General features: G+C 46.7%; 1 protein-coding gene across 3 annotated transcripts in view; it reads left to right on the top strand.

Annotated features, from left to right (window-relative positions):
* RABGAP1 (RAB GTPase activating protein 1) overlaps window positions 1-14,511 on the top strand; it is a 96,110-nt gene that overhangs the window by 26,901 nt on the left and 54,698 nt on the right. For all 3 annotated transcript variants that reach the window (XM_083422950.1, XM_083422952.1, XM_083422951.1), the window contains 9 exons: window positions 212-386; window positions 1,450-1,607; window positions 3,436-3,546; window positions 4,371-4,437; window positions 4,595-4,697; window positions 6,553-6,722; window positions 8,859-9,033; window positions 10,847-10,940; window positions 14,312-14,462. In XM_083422950.1, coding sequence (XP_083279076.1) covers window positions 212-386; window positions 1,450-1,607; window positions 3,436-3,546; window positions 4,371-4,437; window positions 4,595-4,697; window positions 6,553-6,722; window positions 8,859-9,033; window positions 10,847-10,940; window positions 14,312-14,462 — 1,204 coding nt within the window. The remainder of the gene's footprint in view (window positions 1-211; window positions 387-1,449; window positions 1,608-3,435; window positions 3,547-4,370; window positions 4,438-4,594; window positions 4,698-6,552; window positions 6,723-8,858; window positions 9,034-10,846; window positions 10,941-14,311; window positions 14,463-14,511) is intronic.

Here is a 14,511-nt window from a genome sequence, read left to right as displayed (position 1 = left end):
CGTGCACTTCTGAATAGGAGCTAAGTTGCTCAATTTGGATCCCTTTTTAGCCTAAGTTGCTCAATTTGGATCCTTTTTTAGATTTTGCTCACTTAAATTGACCAGTTAATTAGTTAAAGATTGGATCCATCATTAAACTACTTGCAGCTTGTCTGTCTTCAAGGTGAAGCATTTGCAGCTCACACCTTCATTTCCCCCTTTTGCTCTGCAGGCTGCTAGAACCCCCAACGAACACCGAAATAGCCAACTATCCCATTTACAAGATCCTGTTCTGTGTGCGGGGACACGACGGGACTCCAGAAAGCGACTGCTTCGCTTTCACTGAAAGCCATTACAACTCAGAGCTCTTCAGAATTCATGTCTTCCGGTGTGAAATCCAAGAAGCTGTAAGTTCAGCATCTGCTTTGCCTTTGTTGATTCTCCTGCCTTGCATGTGGAAGATCCCAGGTTTTGTCCCTGGCATCTCCAGAGAGATCCTGTACTGGAAACCCTGGAGAGTCGCTGCCAATCAGTGTGGACAATACTGAGCTGGAAGGATCAGTGGTCTGACTCAGTATTAAGGCAGCTAGGCGTATTTCATTTATTAATTAAATTTATGTCCTCCTCTTCCTGCCAAAGAAGGAATCTCCTTTGTATAATGTCAGTACCTTCTTAGTGATCCTTGGTAACCCTGATGATGCAGATCTTCTGCTTCCAGCCATTTATTTGTGCTGACAGTTTAGCATCATACTATGCTTCAGTTATTCTGTGCTGGGCTCATTAAACTCTGACTGTGATCAGGTCTTTATTCTCTGCGTTGATAACGAGCAGTGCTGCTGAGAAGAATTTCAAGATGCGCACTTGCAAGATGGAATAACTTGTTAGATTTTGGCACAAATTTCTGATTTGGCTCATAGTCACAGACTTGGGCTGCAGCCTTGTGTACACTTAATACAGTAGGACTTCCTTCTGAAAGGCCATGCATAGAATTGCACTGTTAAAGGAAGCCGTGGCAGAGGTGTTCCATTCAGGCACCAAATTCAAAGAGTGAGGCTGAGCAACTGAAGGGAGTTTGGAGAATCCTAATGAAAGCGGAAAAGCATATCCTATCAAAACAAACAGAGTGGGTGTAATGTAGCAGTTACAAGAGCCGCCTTCAACCTGGTGTGCTCCAGAGGTTCTGGACTACAATTTCTGCCATGCCTGGCCATTAACCTCTTCTAGGTGGAGCTGGTGGAGTTGTAGTCCAAAGCCTCTGGAAGGCACCAGGTTGGGAAAACTACATTAGAGTGTCTCATCAGCCCTGTGTTGAAACCCTCATTAACTTCAAAAGTGCACTGGATAGCTGCTAAGCCAGTCACGAACTCACTCCACCCTCAGAAATAACAAAAGAGCCGTTTCCCTAACTCTGCTCCCCACTAGGAATCCCAGCTACTGACTTTCTTTCTCTCTGGCTCTTCGTGTCCACAGGTGAGTCGGATCCTGTACAGTTTTGCCACCGCCTTCCGCCGCTCTGCCAAACAAACCCCTCTTGCTGCTCCCTCTGCCCCGCAGACACCAGACAGTGACATATTTACCTTCTCCGTTTCTCTGGAAATAAAAGAAGATGATGGGAAAGGATATTTCAGGTGTGCTCTCCCCTCCACATTTGATGCTTCTCTCCAGAACCCATTTTAACATGAAATATGGTCCAAGTTATTTTTAGCTGGGTTTTAAAATGCTTTTTAAAGAATTGTTTTATGTTGCTTGAAATGGTCTTTATGTGGATGTAGTCTGATTTTATTGTGTTAACCTTTTAAAAATGGCGTATTTTATTTTTTTATGAATGATGCAGGGGGTGTGGTTAATGAGGGGTCAGTAAACGGGAAGCTAAAATGGGTGATAGCTGACTAAGTTATTCCCAGAGTAGACCCATTGAAATAAATATGGACTTTGTTGGCTACCACCCAATAAAAGTGAAGCACTTTGTCCGAAATCAGGTATGGGAATTTTATGTGCTGTTTTCTTCTGGCTTGGACTTTGTTCAGTAGTGGCCCTTTTTGTTAAGAAGGGAAGAGCCACCGTGCAGCTGGATCAGGGGGGCTGGATCCTGGCCCTGACAGGGCAACACTCCGGGGCAGAAGTTCAGGACCCCTCCCGGCAGAAGGAGCAGGAAGGCCCCACAAAGGCACCAGGGCTAGCCAACCATATTTTTAAAGTGAAGTAATATACCTTGCTGCCTAAAGAGGAGGGCCTCCTAAGACCACAACGGGGAACTGTGCCCCTCCAGGTCTCCCTTGAGAAGACCATAAGAAGAGCCTTGTTGGAAGGGGAAATATAAAAATAAGAGAGGAGGTAAAAAAGTGCTTATAGAAATGCTAAGATTAAAGTAAATATATATGGAAGTCAGGAAGGGGGGCGGGAGGAGGTCGGTGCTCTGGCAAGAGTGAGGTTTGAGTTTATTGACGTATGTATGGATATTGTGATTACAAAAATAGAAAATGTAATATTATTATTTTTTAAAAGAGCAGAAGAGCCTTGTTGTATCAGGCCAGTGGCCCATCTTGTCCAGCCTCCTTCCCTCAAAGCGGTTTTTTCCCCATTGGATACATGCTGGAGATACTGGTCTCATGACCTTGTTGCATTTGAGCGCCCAATGCCAAGCCCAGAAAACTTAAGACCTGTATCCTTAGCTTGCTTTATCTAGTGACCACCCTTTTTTTTCTTCTGATGTGCACTGCCTTTGGAGTCATAGAGCTGTGAGGCCACCTGCTGTTCATTCTTGTCATAGCAGCTCTACATGTGTCAAACAGACTGGTGGCTGAGTAAAAAGAAATTGCCTTTTTAAAATCTTGGTGCCTCTTTTAAAAGAGAGTGCTGTGCGTGTTGTTGATAGGAAGCTAAATTCTAGTACATCTTAGGTTTTTTGTTTTTTTAAAAAACCCAGTCTTTAATTACCACCTCAGCTAAATCTTAGATCTTCTCACCCCATTCTCGGGCTTCCAGTTCCTTATGTTTTCATTCCTCTACACTTTACTGTTTGTTCTCCAATATTGGTTGGAACACTTATTTCCTACCATCCTTCCGCACCCTGCCACAACCAGACTCTAAAAAGCCTTTTCAAGCCTAATTGTTGTTGTGGTATCTGTCCTGGAGATTTATTCTTGCCTCCCTAGCTGCTGTTTTCCATTAAAACTACCCACCACCTTCAATATGCTTGAAAGAAACTATAAGCACTGACCCCCCCCCCCAAGCCTTATTTCAGGTGTGGAATGGAGAGCAAGAGAGAGGTGTGTGAGATTTCAAATATTGGTGATTCCTGTTTTAGGGCATGCTGTTGTCCTTGTCGAATCACCAACTCTCTTAGATTTCTGGACTCACCAGGCTGTGAAAACTCTCACTTGCCTACTGATTCTGTTCTCAAATTTGTGACTACAAATAAGAGGACCGTGTGAACATTTCCCTTTTTGACCACAGTGCTGTCCCCAAAGACAAGGACCGGCAGTGCTTTAAACTGCGCCAAGGCATCGACAAGAAGATCGTCATTTACGTACAACAGACAACCAACAAAGAACTGGCAATTGAAAGGTAACTTTGTGTCTATTTCCTCTGAAGAGCTTTGGTGGGCATGCAGGAAGGGGCATCTTTGGTGGTGGCCCCACACCCAAGTAAGATCAGACAGGCCCCCTCCCTGCTGCCCCTATCATTCAGCCCACACACTGAGGTTCCTTCACTGCAAGAAGTTGCAGGGAACCAGGCAGAAGGCCTCCTTGGTAGTGGTGCTCTCCCTGTGGAATGCCCTCCCATCAGATGTCAAGGAGATAAAGAACTACACAACTTTTAGAAGACATCTGAAGGCAGCTCTGTATAAGGAAGTTTTTAAACGTTTGATGTTTTATTGCGTTTTTATATCTGTTGGAAGCCACCCAGAGTGGTTGGGGCAACCCAGCCAGAAAGGTGGGGTACAAATAATAAAGTTGATGTTATGTGGAATGCTGAAATGCTGCTAACATTTATTCTTACTGTGCTTGGTGGATTGTAGGGGGTTTTGTGTGTGCTGGCATTTTTAAGGTTTGGAGTTGTGTTGAGTTTTGAATGGTGTCTTTTGTATTGTGTTCACCGCTTTGTAATGAGACTCTCTTGAAAAGCATGATAAAATCTATAAAATAAGTACAATGTATGTTCTGACTTGTAAAGTACTATTGAGCTGAAAATTTCCTCTAACCCTGCTGCCCAGTTCCTCATTTCAATTCTTCTCTAAGAGCTGATGGGGCAGTTGTTAAACAGTTTAGTACATACTGTGGTTTTTCTCCACCAAAGTACCCCATAAAATCTGACTACCTTTTTCAGGACTACCTGTTCCACATGGAAATGGTTGCTAGAGGTTGGCTTTTTTTCTTTTTAAATCACAGGTGTTTTGGCCTCCTCCTTAGCCCTGGGAAGGATGTGCAGAGTGGCAATATGCACCTGTTGGATCTGGTAAGGTGCCCTTCAGTTTCCAGAGATTTCCCCCTCAAATAGCCCCACTAAATGACATGTTGCTTGTGTGTTTCCAGGTGATTTCAAGTGTATTTTGTGATGTGATCTAGCAGAGCCTATGGGCTTTGTTTTAACTCACCCTGTTCTGTGGTTTTAGGAGTCTATGGGCAAAAGTTCTGATGGGAAGTCCTATGTCATCACTGGGAGCTGGAACACAAAGTCTCCACACTTCCATAAACTGAATGAAGAAACACCGAAAGGTTTGTGATCAGTGACTTTTCTGTTTGGGTCAGATTGCTTGAGATGTGTAAGTTGTTTCCTGTATATTTTCCTAGATATGTGTGCAATGATCAGTGGCCAATCCCAGATAGTCGAATGTAGGGAATCTTTTTCCTATCGAGGACCTCATTCCGTCTGGGGTCGTCTGTTCAGAGCCACATACTGACAGTGGGTGGAGCCGGAGACTTAAGTTTTCTGGATAAACTAACCTTGAAATAAGACTGCCTTTTATCAGTTTTCACCATGGCTTTTTCACATTAGAATTGCTAGTCCCGTGCAGATCTAGGTGGGTGTAAGCTCCACTGAGTTGGATTGGAGTACACTCAAAGAAGCATACAGAGGATTTCTTGTTAGTACTATAGTGGACCGATACAATTACTGTTCTGCGAAGCAAGTGAAATTAATTCCTTTCTGACTTTAGTTAAAGCCTACTTGTTTGTTGTCATGCTTTTATAAAATCAGGAAGAATAGGAAGGAAGGAACTTGGATGGGATGGAATAATAGAGTAACTTCAGAAGCGTTTGAGGGCCACAAAAAAGTGAAATCCAGGAGTTCACCTGGTCCCAAGTGAGCAAGTTGCCAACCTGTTTTGTCAAGCTGAGATGGCGTTGAGTCAGGGTGCGTGTGTGTGGCATGGAGACGTAATTGACGTCTCTGTGTTCTAACCCTTCAAGACAGTTCAGGTGGGAGCAACGGCAGGAGGATAGCACCAAAACAATAGGACAGCCCACATAAGATGTGAAGCAGATGCTGGGAAATGTAATTCCCCTTGCTGGGAGATGACTTTGTTTCTGGACTCCATTTAAAATACTGGCTGTGAGCTACAACATTGCCTCGTTTATGGAGTGTACCAGGTTCTCTGTCATGGGCTAGTTAAGGTGGGGTTGAGGAACCTCCAGGCCGCAAGCCAATCTTGGCCCACCAAGATGAGGTTTGGACTGCAAGACCTTTTCCTACAAACCACACCTACCTGTCCCTCAGCTGAAATGACTCATGATGGACAGGAAGGTGGGGTTCAATTCTGCTTTGGCTGTGCAGACAGGGACTTGCAGCCCAAAGTAGGATCTAGCCCTCCTACTCCTAGTCAACTGAAGAGCAGGGGCTAAATCCTGCTCAGTTTTGGCTGCTCGTGCTGGTTCTCTGCTGGGAACAGGCACACACAGTCAAGGCACTTTGATATTTTTTAATGAATATCCATTTTAAAATATTTTTTTATCAATAGATAAATAAGGCAAGCAAAAAGAAAGAAGCAGAAACAGTGCTGGAAAAATCCCCTCCATTGCCTTTGCTTGCCAAGTGCTTTGCACACTTCGCTCCCCGCCCCACTTTCAAGATTGAAGTGAGATAGGGGAGAGGCCTGAAAAAGCCTTTGCAAATTGTCTCCCTCTTCCCTTTTAAATTCCCAATCTCAGGGACTTTAAAGGGAAGAGAGAGGATGCTTACAGAAACCTTTAAAAGCCTCTTTCTATCCACTCCCCTTTCCTTGCAATCTCTGTCAGATATTAAATGGGATGGGGAGACGTGCACATGCTTTGAGATCACAGTAAAAGTGATTTTAACAGGTGGGGAAAATGTGAGGTATTTTATATGTAATAATAATAATAATAATAATAAATAATAATAATAATTTACTACAACAACAACTTTCAGCTACAGTGCTGTTCACCCTTAACCTGGGAATAACCCCGCTTGGTCACCATGGTATGGATGTACCTGGGGTTTGGCTACCTGTGTCTTGGACACATTGGCATGGTCGATTTGGGCCACAGGCACAGGGCAAGGGCTGTGTTGAATGGCCTAAGGGGAAACACCAGCTTCCCTGCTTCCTCTCCTTAGACAAAGTGCTGTTCCTGACCACGGCTGTCGACTTGGTGATCACTGAGGTGCAGGAGCCTGTGCGGTTCCTCCTGGAGACCAAAGTCCGTGTGTGCCCTGCCAGCGAGAGGCTCTTCTGGCCTTTCAGCAAGCGGAGCTCCACAGAGAACTTCTTCCTGAAGCTGAAGCAGGTAACGCTTGTGGGTCCCATCCTTAGTGGTGTGGATATTGTGGGGCGGGCCCTTTCGTTCCTTCCCTAACTCTGTGGTCCTTTGAGTTATGCTCGTCTGGGACTCTGGTCTCGCATAGAGGAGAAAGCCAAACTTTTGGACCTGGTGCCGTTTGAGGGCTTGAGCCCAGCCCTTGCGCAGGCAGTACTGTTCCCACCTATCGCTGGGAGGGTTGGGAGAGGCTGGGTTTTTGCATCTTTCCCCTTCTTACACAGCCCAGGGATGGGCAGAGTTGCTTCCTTCCTTGGAATGCTAAGTGGGGCTGCAACCTTCTCTGAGCTTCTTGGGTTGGTGGGTGTCCTGGTGTGTCAGTTAAAAGTTCGAAGTTCAAGTGATGGGAAATGACTTTCTGGAGATACTTGGCTAGCCAGTGTGCAGTGTCCATTGGAGCCTCAGTCTCTCTCTGCCCCTCTCCTCCTTCCCTCCCTCATAAACCCCAAGGATGACAGTGATCCCAGACAATAACCTACCTAACCTACCTCACAGGATTGCTTTGAGGATGAAATGGGGAGAAAGAGCATCATGTACGCCACCTTGAGCTCACTGGGGGGAAAGGGGGGATGTGAATCAAGTAAATAGTACAGGTGGCATCTGATTGACACACAATCCCTGACACACACATCCTTTTCAGCCCTGGAAAGGGGTGCGGAATGGGCTTACACACGACTGCTGACGCGCACAGTGACCCAGAATACAACCCCACACAAATGGGGAGTTGCTTGTAAATCAAAGGAAGATGATTGCAGCACATTTGAGGTTCCACTGGAGAAGTGGAACTTCATGCCTTGGCATGTTGGGCAGGGGTGTGTGGGAAGTCTTTGAGGTTATGTTCTCCTCTCTTGAAGGTGCAATGTGGAGAAGTTTGAACAATTGCTTCTCTTGGCTATAAATATTTCTCAGCCCTAAAAGCATAAGCCTTGTTAATTTAAGGAAGTTTATCTTACTGAGCTAATTCTGTTGGCTCTTGTCTCGCTCCACCCACTCTCATTGTGAGGCTTGTTATCTCATTTGGTCTTGGCTTGTTCTCAGCCCCAATCTGACTCTTTACAAGAACCAGGCTCATCTTGGGTGTTGTGGGTGGAGGGGCACTGCTTTGTTTTGGGGTACTTCTTTTGAAGAGGTGCTAAAGAGATTTTGCCTGATAAACCTCCAAAGAGAACCTGATTCTTACAGACATCTGAGCAGCCATGCTGCAAATGGTTAAGGGTGTATGCTTATCTTTATTTACCAGTGGTGTTGGAATTTTACCAGTGGCAGCAGCCTGGTGAAAATAATAACTCACTTTTTCCAGAAAAAATGAAGCCTGAGCTTAATTTTTGGAAATGGTTTCTGTGGGGGGGGGGAACCATCTTGGACCTGGTTGTAAGGCAGGAACTCTGAACAGTGAATCAGAGGTTGAAATGAAAATATTTTAATTTTATTTATTTATTATTACCTTTTTATCCCACCAAGGAGTTCAAAGGGGCATATATGGTTCTCTGCCTCCTCATTTATCCTCACATCCAACCCTATAAGGTAGGTTAGGCTGAAAGACCTGGCTGGCTGAAGGTCACTCGCTGAGCTCTGTAGCTGAGTGAGGACTTGCACCCTCATCTCCCAGGTCCTAGTCCCAACACTTGAACCACAAAAAGCATCTCAGCCTCCCCCAGAAGGTCCATAGGTCTTGTCTTGCTGCCTTATAGAAGGCAGTTGGAATCCCCCTCCTCCCCAAGCATTAAGGAGCTAGAACATAGCGGAATCTGTATCCGGGGCAGTTGTCTGAATTCCACATACCTCCCTCCTCTCCCCCTCCCCCATTCCTGCCCTCTTGCTCCTATGCATCAAGGCTTTCTGAGAGGAAGAGCAAAGCGCTTTAACATAAAGTTTTGCCATTTTGGCCACAGAGCAAAGGGCCTTTGGCAGATGCCTCTTTGGAATCCGGAAAGACTAACCAAAATTATTTTCTTTATCCCTCCTTTGTGGTTCCTGAGTAGGAATGATTTCTTCCTCCTGTGCCTTCTCACAGATATATACAGAAAGTTGCTTGCGAGTCTGTCTAGGCATTTCTTGTCAAGCTCTTCCACAGTGCTGAAACCTGATCTGCCCTGTATCCTTCAGATAAAGCAGAAGGACCGGAAGAACAGCACAGACACACTCTATGAAGTCATATGCCTGGAGAGTGAGTCAGAAAGGGAGAGGAGAAAAACCACCGCGAGCCCAGTGCTCCGCCTGCCACAGTCCGGATCTCAGGGCTCCATGATCCCATCCCCACCAGAGGATGATGAAGAGGAAGGTAAGAAGGGACTAGCTGTGTCCCTCCGAAGCAGAGCAAGCAGATGGCTTTGTCAAGACTGCCTCTTGCTGTGAATCAGCTAAAGGTTTGCTGCAGAGAAGGTTACAGACGTGTTATGTGTTTGGGGTTGGACGATGTATTGATATATCACCCAGGACTGATTTGAGGGCCAGATCGCAATGGCGTCTTCACCTGGCAGTACATCATGGGTGGGGCTTGCTGGCTGGCACCTAACCTTCATTCTCCAGCTGCCTGCTTCCTCCCTGCGCCAGGTGCTAGTGGCAGCTGTTTCATCCCAGCACCTTGCAGGTCTGGGGTCGATGCTCCTTCCTATCAACATGGTGATGTATCACTATATCACGATGTTTAGCTGGTGATACATTGTGATGTTGAAAACCTGATATTGCACAGCCCTATACAGTCATACCTCGGGTTGAATGTGCTTCAGGATTAGCGCTTTTGGATTGCGCTCCGCAGTGACCCGGAAGTAACGGAGTGCGTTACTTCCGGGTTTCGCCGCTCGCGCATGCGCAGATGCTCAAAATGACGTCACACGCATGCATGGAAGTGGCAAACCATTACCCGCGCATGCGCAGACGCGCTGTCGCATCTTACGTTCCATTCAGGATGTGAACGGGGCTCTGGAACGGATCCCGTTCGCATCCCGAGGTACCGCTGTATGTGTTTTTACTGAAGGCTTCAAAGCTGAAGGTAACTGCAGATACTACTACTACTGTTCTTCTACAGCAGCTTAGCACAACCTGGGTGCCTTCCCTAGGCTTGGGGCTACTGCAACTTCAGTCTAAAACATCTGGAGGGCACCAGGTTGGGCAAGGCTGCATTCGGCTGACTTAATCTGCTTTTCCTTTTCCTCTACCATACTAGCATTCCCAATGCTTTCATGAAGCCAAAAGTCGTATTTGGCAGATACCTATCTAGCTGTGATCCCTTCACTGCAGGGGGTTGGACTAGCGGACCTTTGAGGACCTTTCCAACTCTATACGTAATTCTATGATTTTATGCCGCATTTAGCTGTTGGCCATGGTGGAGGATGAAGTACCAGGCCCTTGCTCACCATCCTAAGTGATCTGCTAAGAACTCTTACTGGTGCTTTCAGCGCAGGCCTTTGTTCTGGGCTGGCAAGTGCTGGTGGGGCTAGGAGGGGCACAGGCAGTGTGTGCGTGCACGTATGTGGTCAGGGTGGTGGTCAGATCATATTTATGGACTTTCAGTTTCTGCTCTCTAGTTTGTGTGGTTAATTGACCACGACTGTAGAGCGTGAGTGGGGAACCTCAGGCCTGGTGGCTGAATTGAACCCTCCAGGTCTCTGTCCAGCCCTCGGGGCTCCCCACAGGCTGCGTCCTGCTCAGGTGCTTTTCCCACTTGCTTCCAGGGATAGAGGTTTGTGTGAGCCTGTTTTGATGAGTGTGTAGAAACCTCTGACTTTTGCATGGCTGGAATGCAGCATACAGTACAAAAGAAGAGCCAGATATGTTGCTGCACCCTGCAACTCTGTTTCTGGCTCGCAGACCTAGAAGGCTACGCATGAGGAAAGAGAGCCGCCTTCCGCCTGGAAAGGGCTCCCCATGCCCAGCATCTTTTCCTGCTCCGCGGCATAAAATAGGGATGTGTTGTGTCCCCCCCCCCCCTTCTGGCTTGGGCTGAACCACCCTGCTGTCTGTGCCATGTTTGCACTGGTTAAGCCGGATCCAACAGGTGCAGCGCATCCTAGTATTTCCTTCTAAATGGAGGTTAGAAATGGTGCTTCTTGCTCTCATGTCCCCTTCCTCTGCGTGGGTTTTGTGTCTTACAGATAATGACGAGCCTCTCCTGAGTGGTTCCGGAGACGTTTCCAAAGAGTGTGCAGAGAAAATCCTTGAGACATGGGGAGACCTCTTGTCCAAATGGTAAGCAGGTTCACCCCTCTATTGTGAACCAATCTCTTTGAAGAAGCTTATGGTTGAGAGTAAGGCAGACAAGACAATGACAAAGAGGCAGGCAGGTAAGGGCACTGGAGGCTGCCATACACTGGATCCATTCTGTCCTAGCCAGCTTGTGCTTCTTGCTACCTGATATGCCCCTTGAAGGCTGCTGGGCAAGAGAGGTCAACTTCCACCCACTGCCACTTCCCACACATGGTAGACAAGCCAGCTAAGAGTGGAAGGCTTACCTGGGCTGCTGCAGACTCCTCTTGCCAGCATCCTTGCCTGGAAGTCCCCTGCTGCCATGAGCCCTGCCAGCTAGTCCTCATTCATCAGCCTCTGTTGAATGGAACTGCTCCCCTCAATTTATGAGCATGGGACACTTGGATGTTGATGCCTTCCAAACTGCCTCAGAAGGTGGTGGACTCTCCTTCATTGGAAGTTTTTAAGGGGAGGTTGTATGGCTGTGTGTCATGGAGGCTTTAGCTGAAATTTGGAGGGTTGCAATAGATGATCCTCAGGGTCCCTTCCAACTCTTCAGATCTGTGATTCTACTTACATGCACACTGTTTTTTTCTGTGGACCTACCTGCCAAATATGTTCCAATGTGGGCCTGGTCCCCGTCCCACCTTTCTGAATACATGAATGTGCTTCCTCCACATTTCTAAAATGATAGATCTGTCATCCTTTTTAAAAAGAGCATGGATTTGTTTAATTATTTTTTAAAAAAACATTTATATACAAAAATATGTTACAGTGGTTTATAACAATAAAAAACATAAAACCAAACAATAACATCTTGAAAAGTTAAAAAGAATTTAAAAGCAAAAAGAAACTAGAAACAAATACCAGCAGATCTTATTTGCCTGCATAGGTCTTGTGGAACAGAAAAGTTTTCGGCAGGCCTTTAAAAGTTGGCACCGAAGGCTCCTGCAGAATCAGCAGTCGCAGGGTGTTCCTCATGACTGGGCTGATGGCACTAAAGGCTCAATTTCTTCTTGTTGTGAAATGAGCCTCACCAACTCAGGGAATGGCCAAAGATGCTCCTGCAGCTGATCTCAGTGATTGAGCTGGGATAGAAGGGTTCAGGCGATTCCTGAGCTATGCTGGACCCTAGTTGTTCAGGACTTTGCAAATCAATTCAAGTACCTTGAACCTGGGTCAGTAACAGATGGGCAGCCAGTGCAGCCATTAACCATGGTGTCACATGTTCTTGAGGAGAGGCTCCCATCAGCAATCTGGCTGCAGCATTCTGCACTAGCTGGAGCTGCTGAACCAGACCCAAGGGCAGCCCCACATATAGAGCACATTACAGTCATCTCGTCCCGAGGTTACCAGTGCCTGGACTGCAGTGGTCAGACTATCTCTGACCCAGAACAGGTGTAGTTGGCGAACCAGATGAAGCTGGTAAAAGGCATTCCTAGCCACAGAGGACACCTAGGTCCCAGTGATAAAGGTGTATCCAGGAGTACCCTCAAACTATGCACTTTCTCCATCAGAGGGGATGCAACCCCATTCAGGACAAGTAACTTGCCAATTTCCAGAATGTGGGAACCACCCACTCAAATAACCTTTGTCTTCCCAGAATTCAACTGCTGTATCTAGACACTGGTCCAAAGTGTTCACAGCCTTTCCTGGTTCAGATGTTGCAGAGAAGTAGAGCTGTATATCTTCAGAATACTGGTGACACCTTGCCCCAAAACTCCTAATGGCAGCTCCCAAGAGCTTCACATAGATATTAAATAGCGCTGAATCAGTGCTACTCTCTGGACATGAATTTGATGTGAATGGAACCACTGTAATACAGTACCTCTGATGCCCATCTCACTAAGTCTGTCCAGGAGGATACAGTGGCCAATGATATTTTAATATCAATGATATCAAAAGTCACAGAGATCAAGCCACCCAGAGTGGCTGGGGCAATCCAGTCAGATAGGCAGAATATTTTAATTAATTAATTAATTAATTAATTATCAGAAGTAACAGGGTCACACTCCCATGTCCCTGTCATGATAAAGGTTCAGTTCCGAAACCAAGTCTGAACTCAGATGGTAGTGGATTTAGATAGTCATTCTATTCCAGGAATGCCTGTAGTTGCTCTCCACCACCCTGTAGTTGTTATACTCTGCTGGGTCTAGGGTTGGCTTTTTGAGGAGTAGATACACGGCTGCCTCTTTTAGGGCAGTGGGCACCGCTCTTATCACACAAGGATGCACTTATCACACCTTTGACCCGTCCAGTCACCCCAGCCCAGCTAGTTTTAATAAGCCAGGATGGACAAGGATCACTTCATGTGTCCTGTCCGTATTCCCAGACCACAGCAATTGGAAATGATCTCACAACACCGAGCTCGATGTTGCATTGAACACCTGGTCAGGTACTCTCACAGTAGCAGCTTCTAAATCACTGTAGAGCTGAGCAACTTTATCCTTGAAGTGTTTCGCTTGAAGTGAATACAGCTAGTTGCTGTGTGCTCCAGAGATGCACCTCCTGGTCAGGAGTAAGCAACCTGCAGACCACACAGAACAGTTCTGCTGGGCGGCTTCCCAAGGATGCAATGGAGGCAGTGAAATAGGATCTCTTTGCTGCCCTCACTCCCACATGGTAGGCCTGATTGTGATCTTGAACAAGTGCTCAGTTAGCTCCTTAGTGAGATTTGTGCCTCTTATTCTCCAACCCTCTCCCATTCTGCCTCACTGACCTCAACTCCTCCATGTACCAAGCCGTGAAACAGACCCCACAGGGCCAGAGAGGGTGCTCAGAAGTGATCATGTCAAAGGCCCTATGAGTCTCACCATTCCATAGTGGAACTAGGACCTCAACAGGAACACCCCCTCTGTCCACAGGGAAATTCCCCAGAGGAGTCAAGAATCCACCCAATTCCATCTGTTTCTGGTGGCAGACCATCCCAACTGGTCTCCCACCCTTGAAAGGAGGGACAGACATAGCAAGTCCAAACCTCACCAGGAAGTAATCTGACTATGACAATGGGGTGATAATCAAACACACACCATTTCCAGACCCCTCCCCTCCCTACGTAGATCAAAGGCTACTTCTGTGCATTGGACCCATAACTGTGTGAGACAGATTCAGGTAGGTAGCCGTGTTGGTCTGACGCAGTCGAAATATATATAAAAATTGTCCAGTAGCACCTTAGAGACCAACTAAGCTTGTTCTTGGTATAAGGTTTCGTGTTCATGTACACTTCTTCAGATACTGAGACAGGCCCATGGTTGCATCATGGACCTGAGGCATCATCAATGTGGATGTTGGAGTCACCCAAAACCATTCAGTCCATGGTCTGTATCCTGCACGCCCTTCCTGGTCTGATGTCTGGTCTCCTTCCTCTCTTCCAGGCACTTGAATCTGAGTGTGCGACCAAAAACCTTGTCCACGCTGGTGAGAAGTGGAGTCCCTGAAGCTCTCCGGGGGGAGGTTTGGCAGCTGCTTGCGGGATGTCACAACAACGATCACCTGGTGGAGAAGTACCGGATCCTCATCACAAAGGTAGGCCAATGGAACTGTCTGTGCGTGGGGGGTGGGGAGAGAACGGTTT

The sequence above is a fragment of the Podarcis tiliguerta genome, assembly GCF_965153285.1.
Source record: "Podarcis tiliguerta genome assembly, chromosome: Z".
NCBI lineage: Eukaryota > Metazoa > Chordata > Lepidosauria > Squamata > Lacertidae > Podarcis > Podarcis tiliguerta.
The sequence above is the reverse complement of the archived record's forward strand: the minus strand, read 5'-3'. Positions and strand labels throughout refer to the sequence as shown.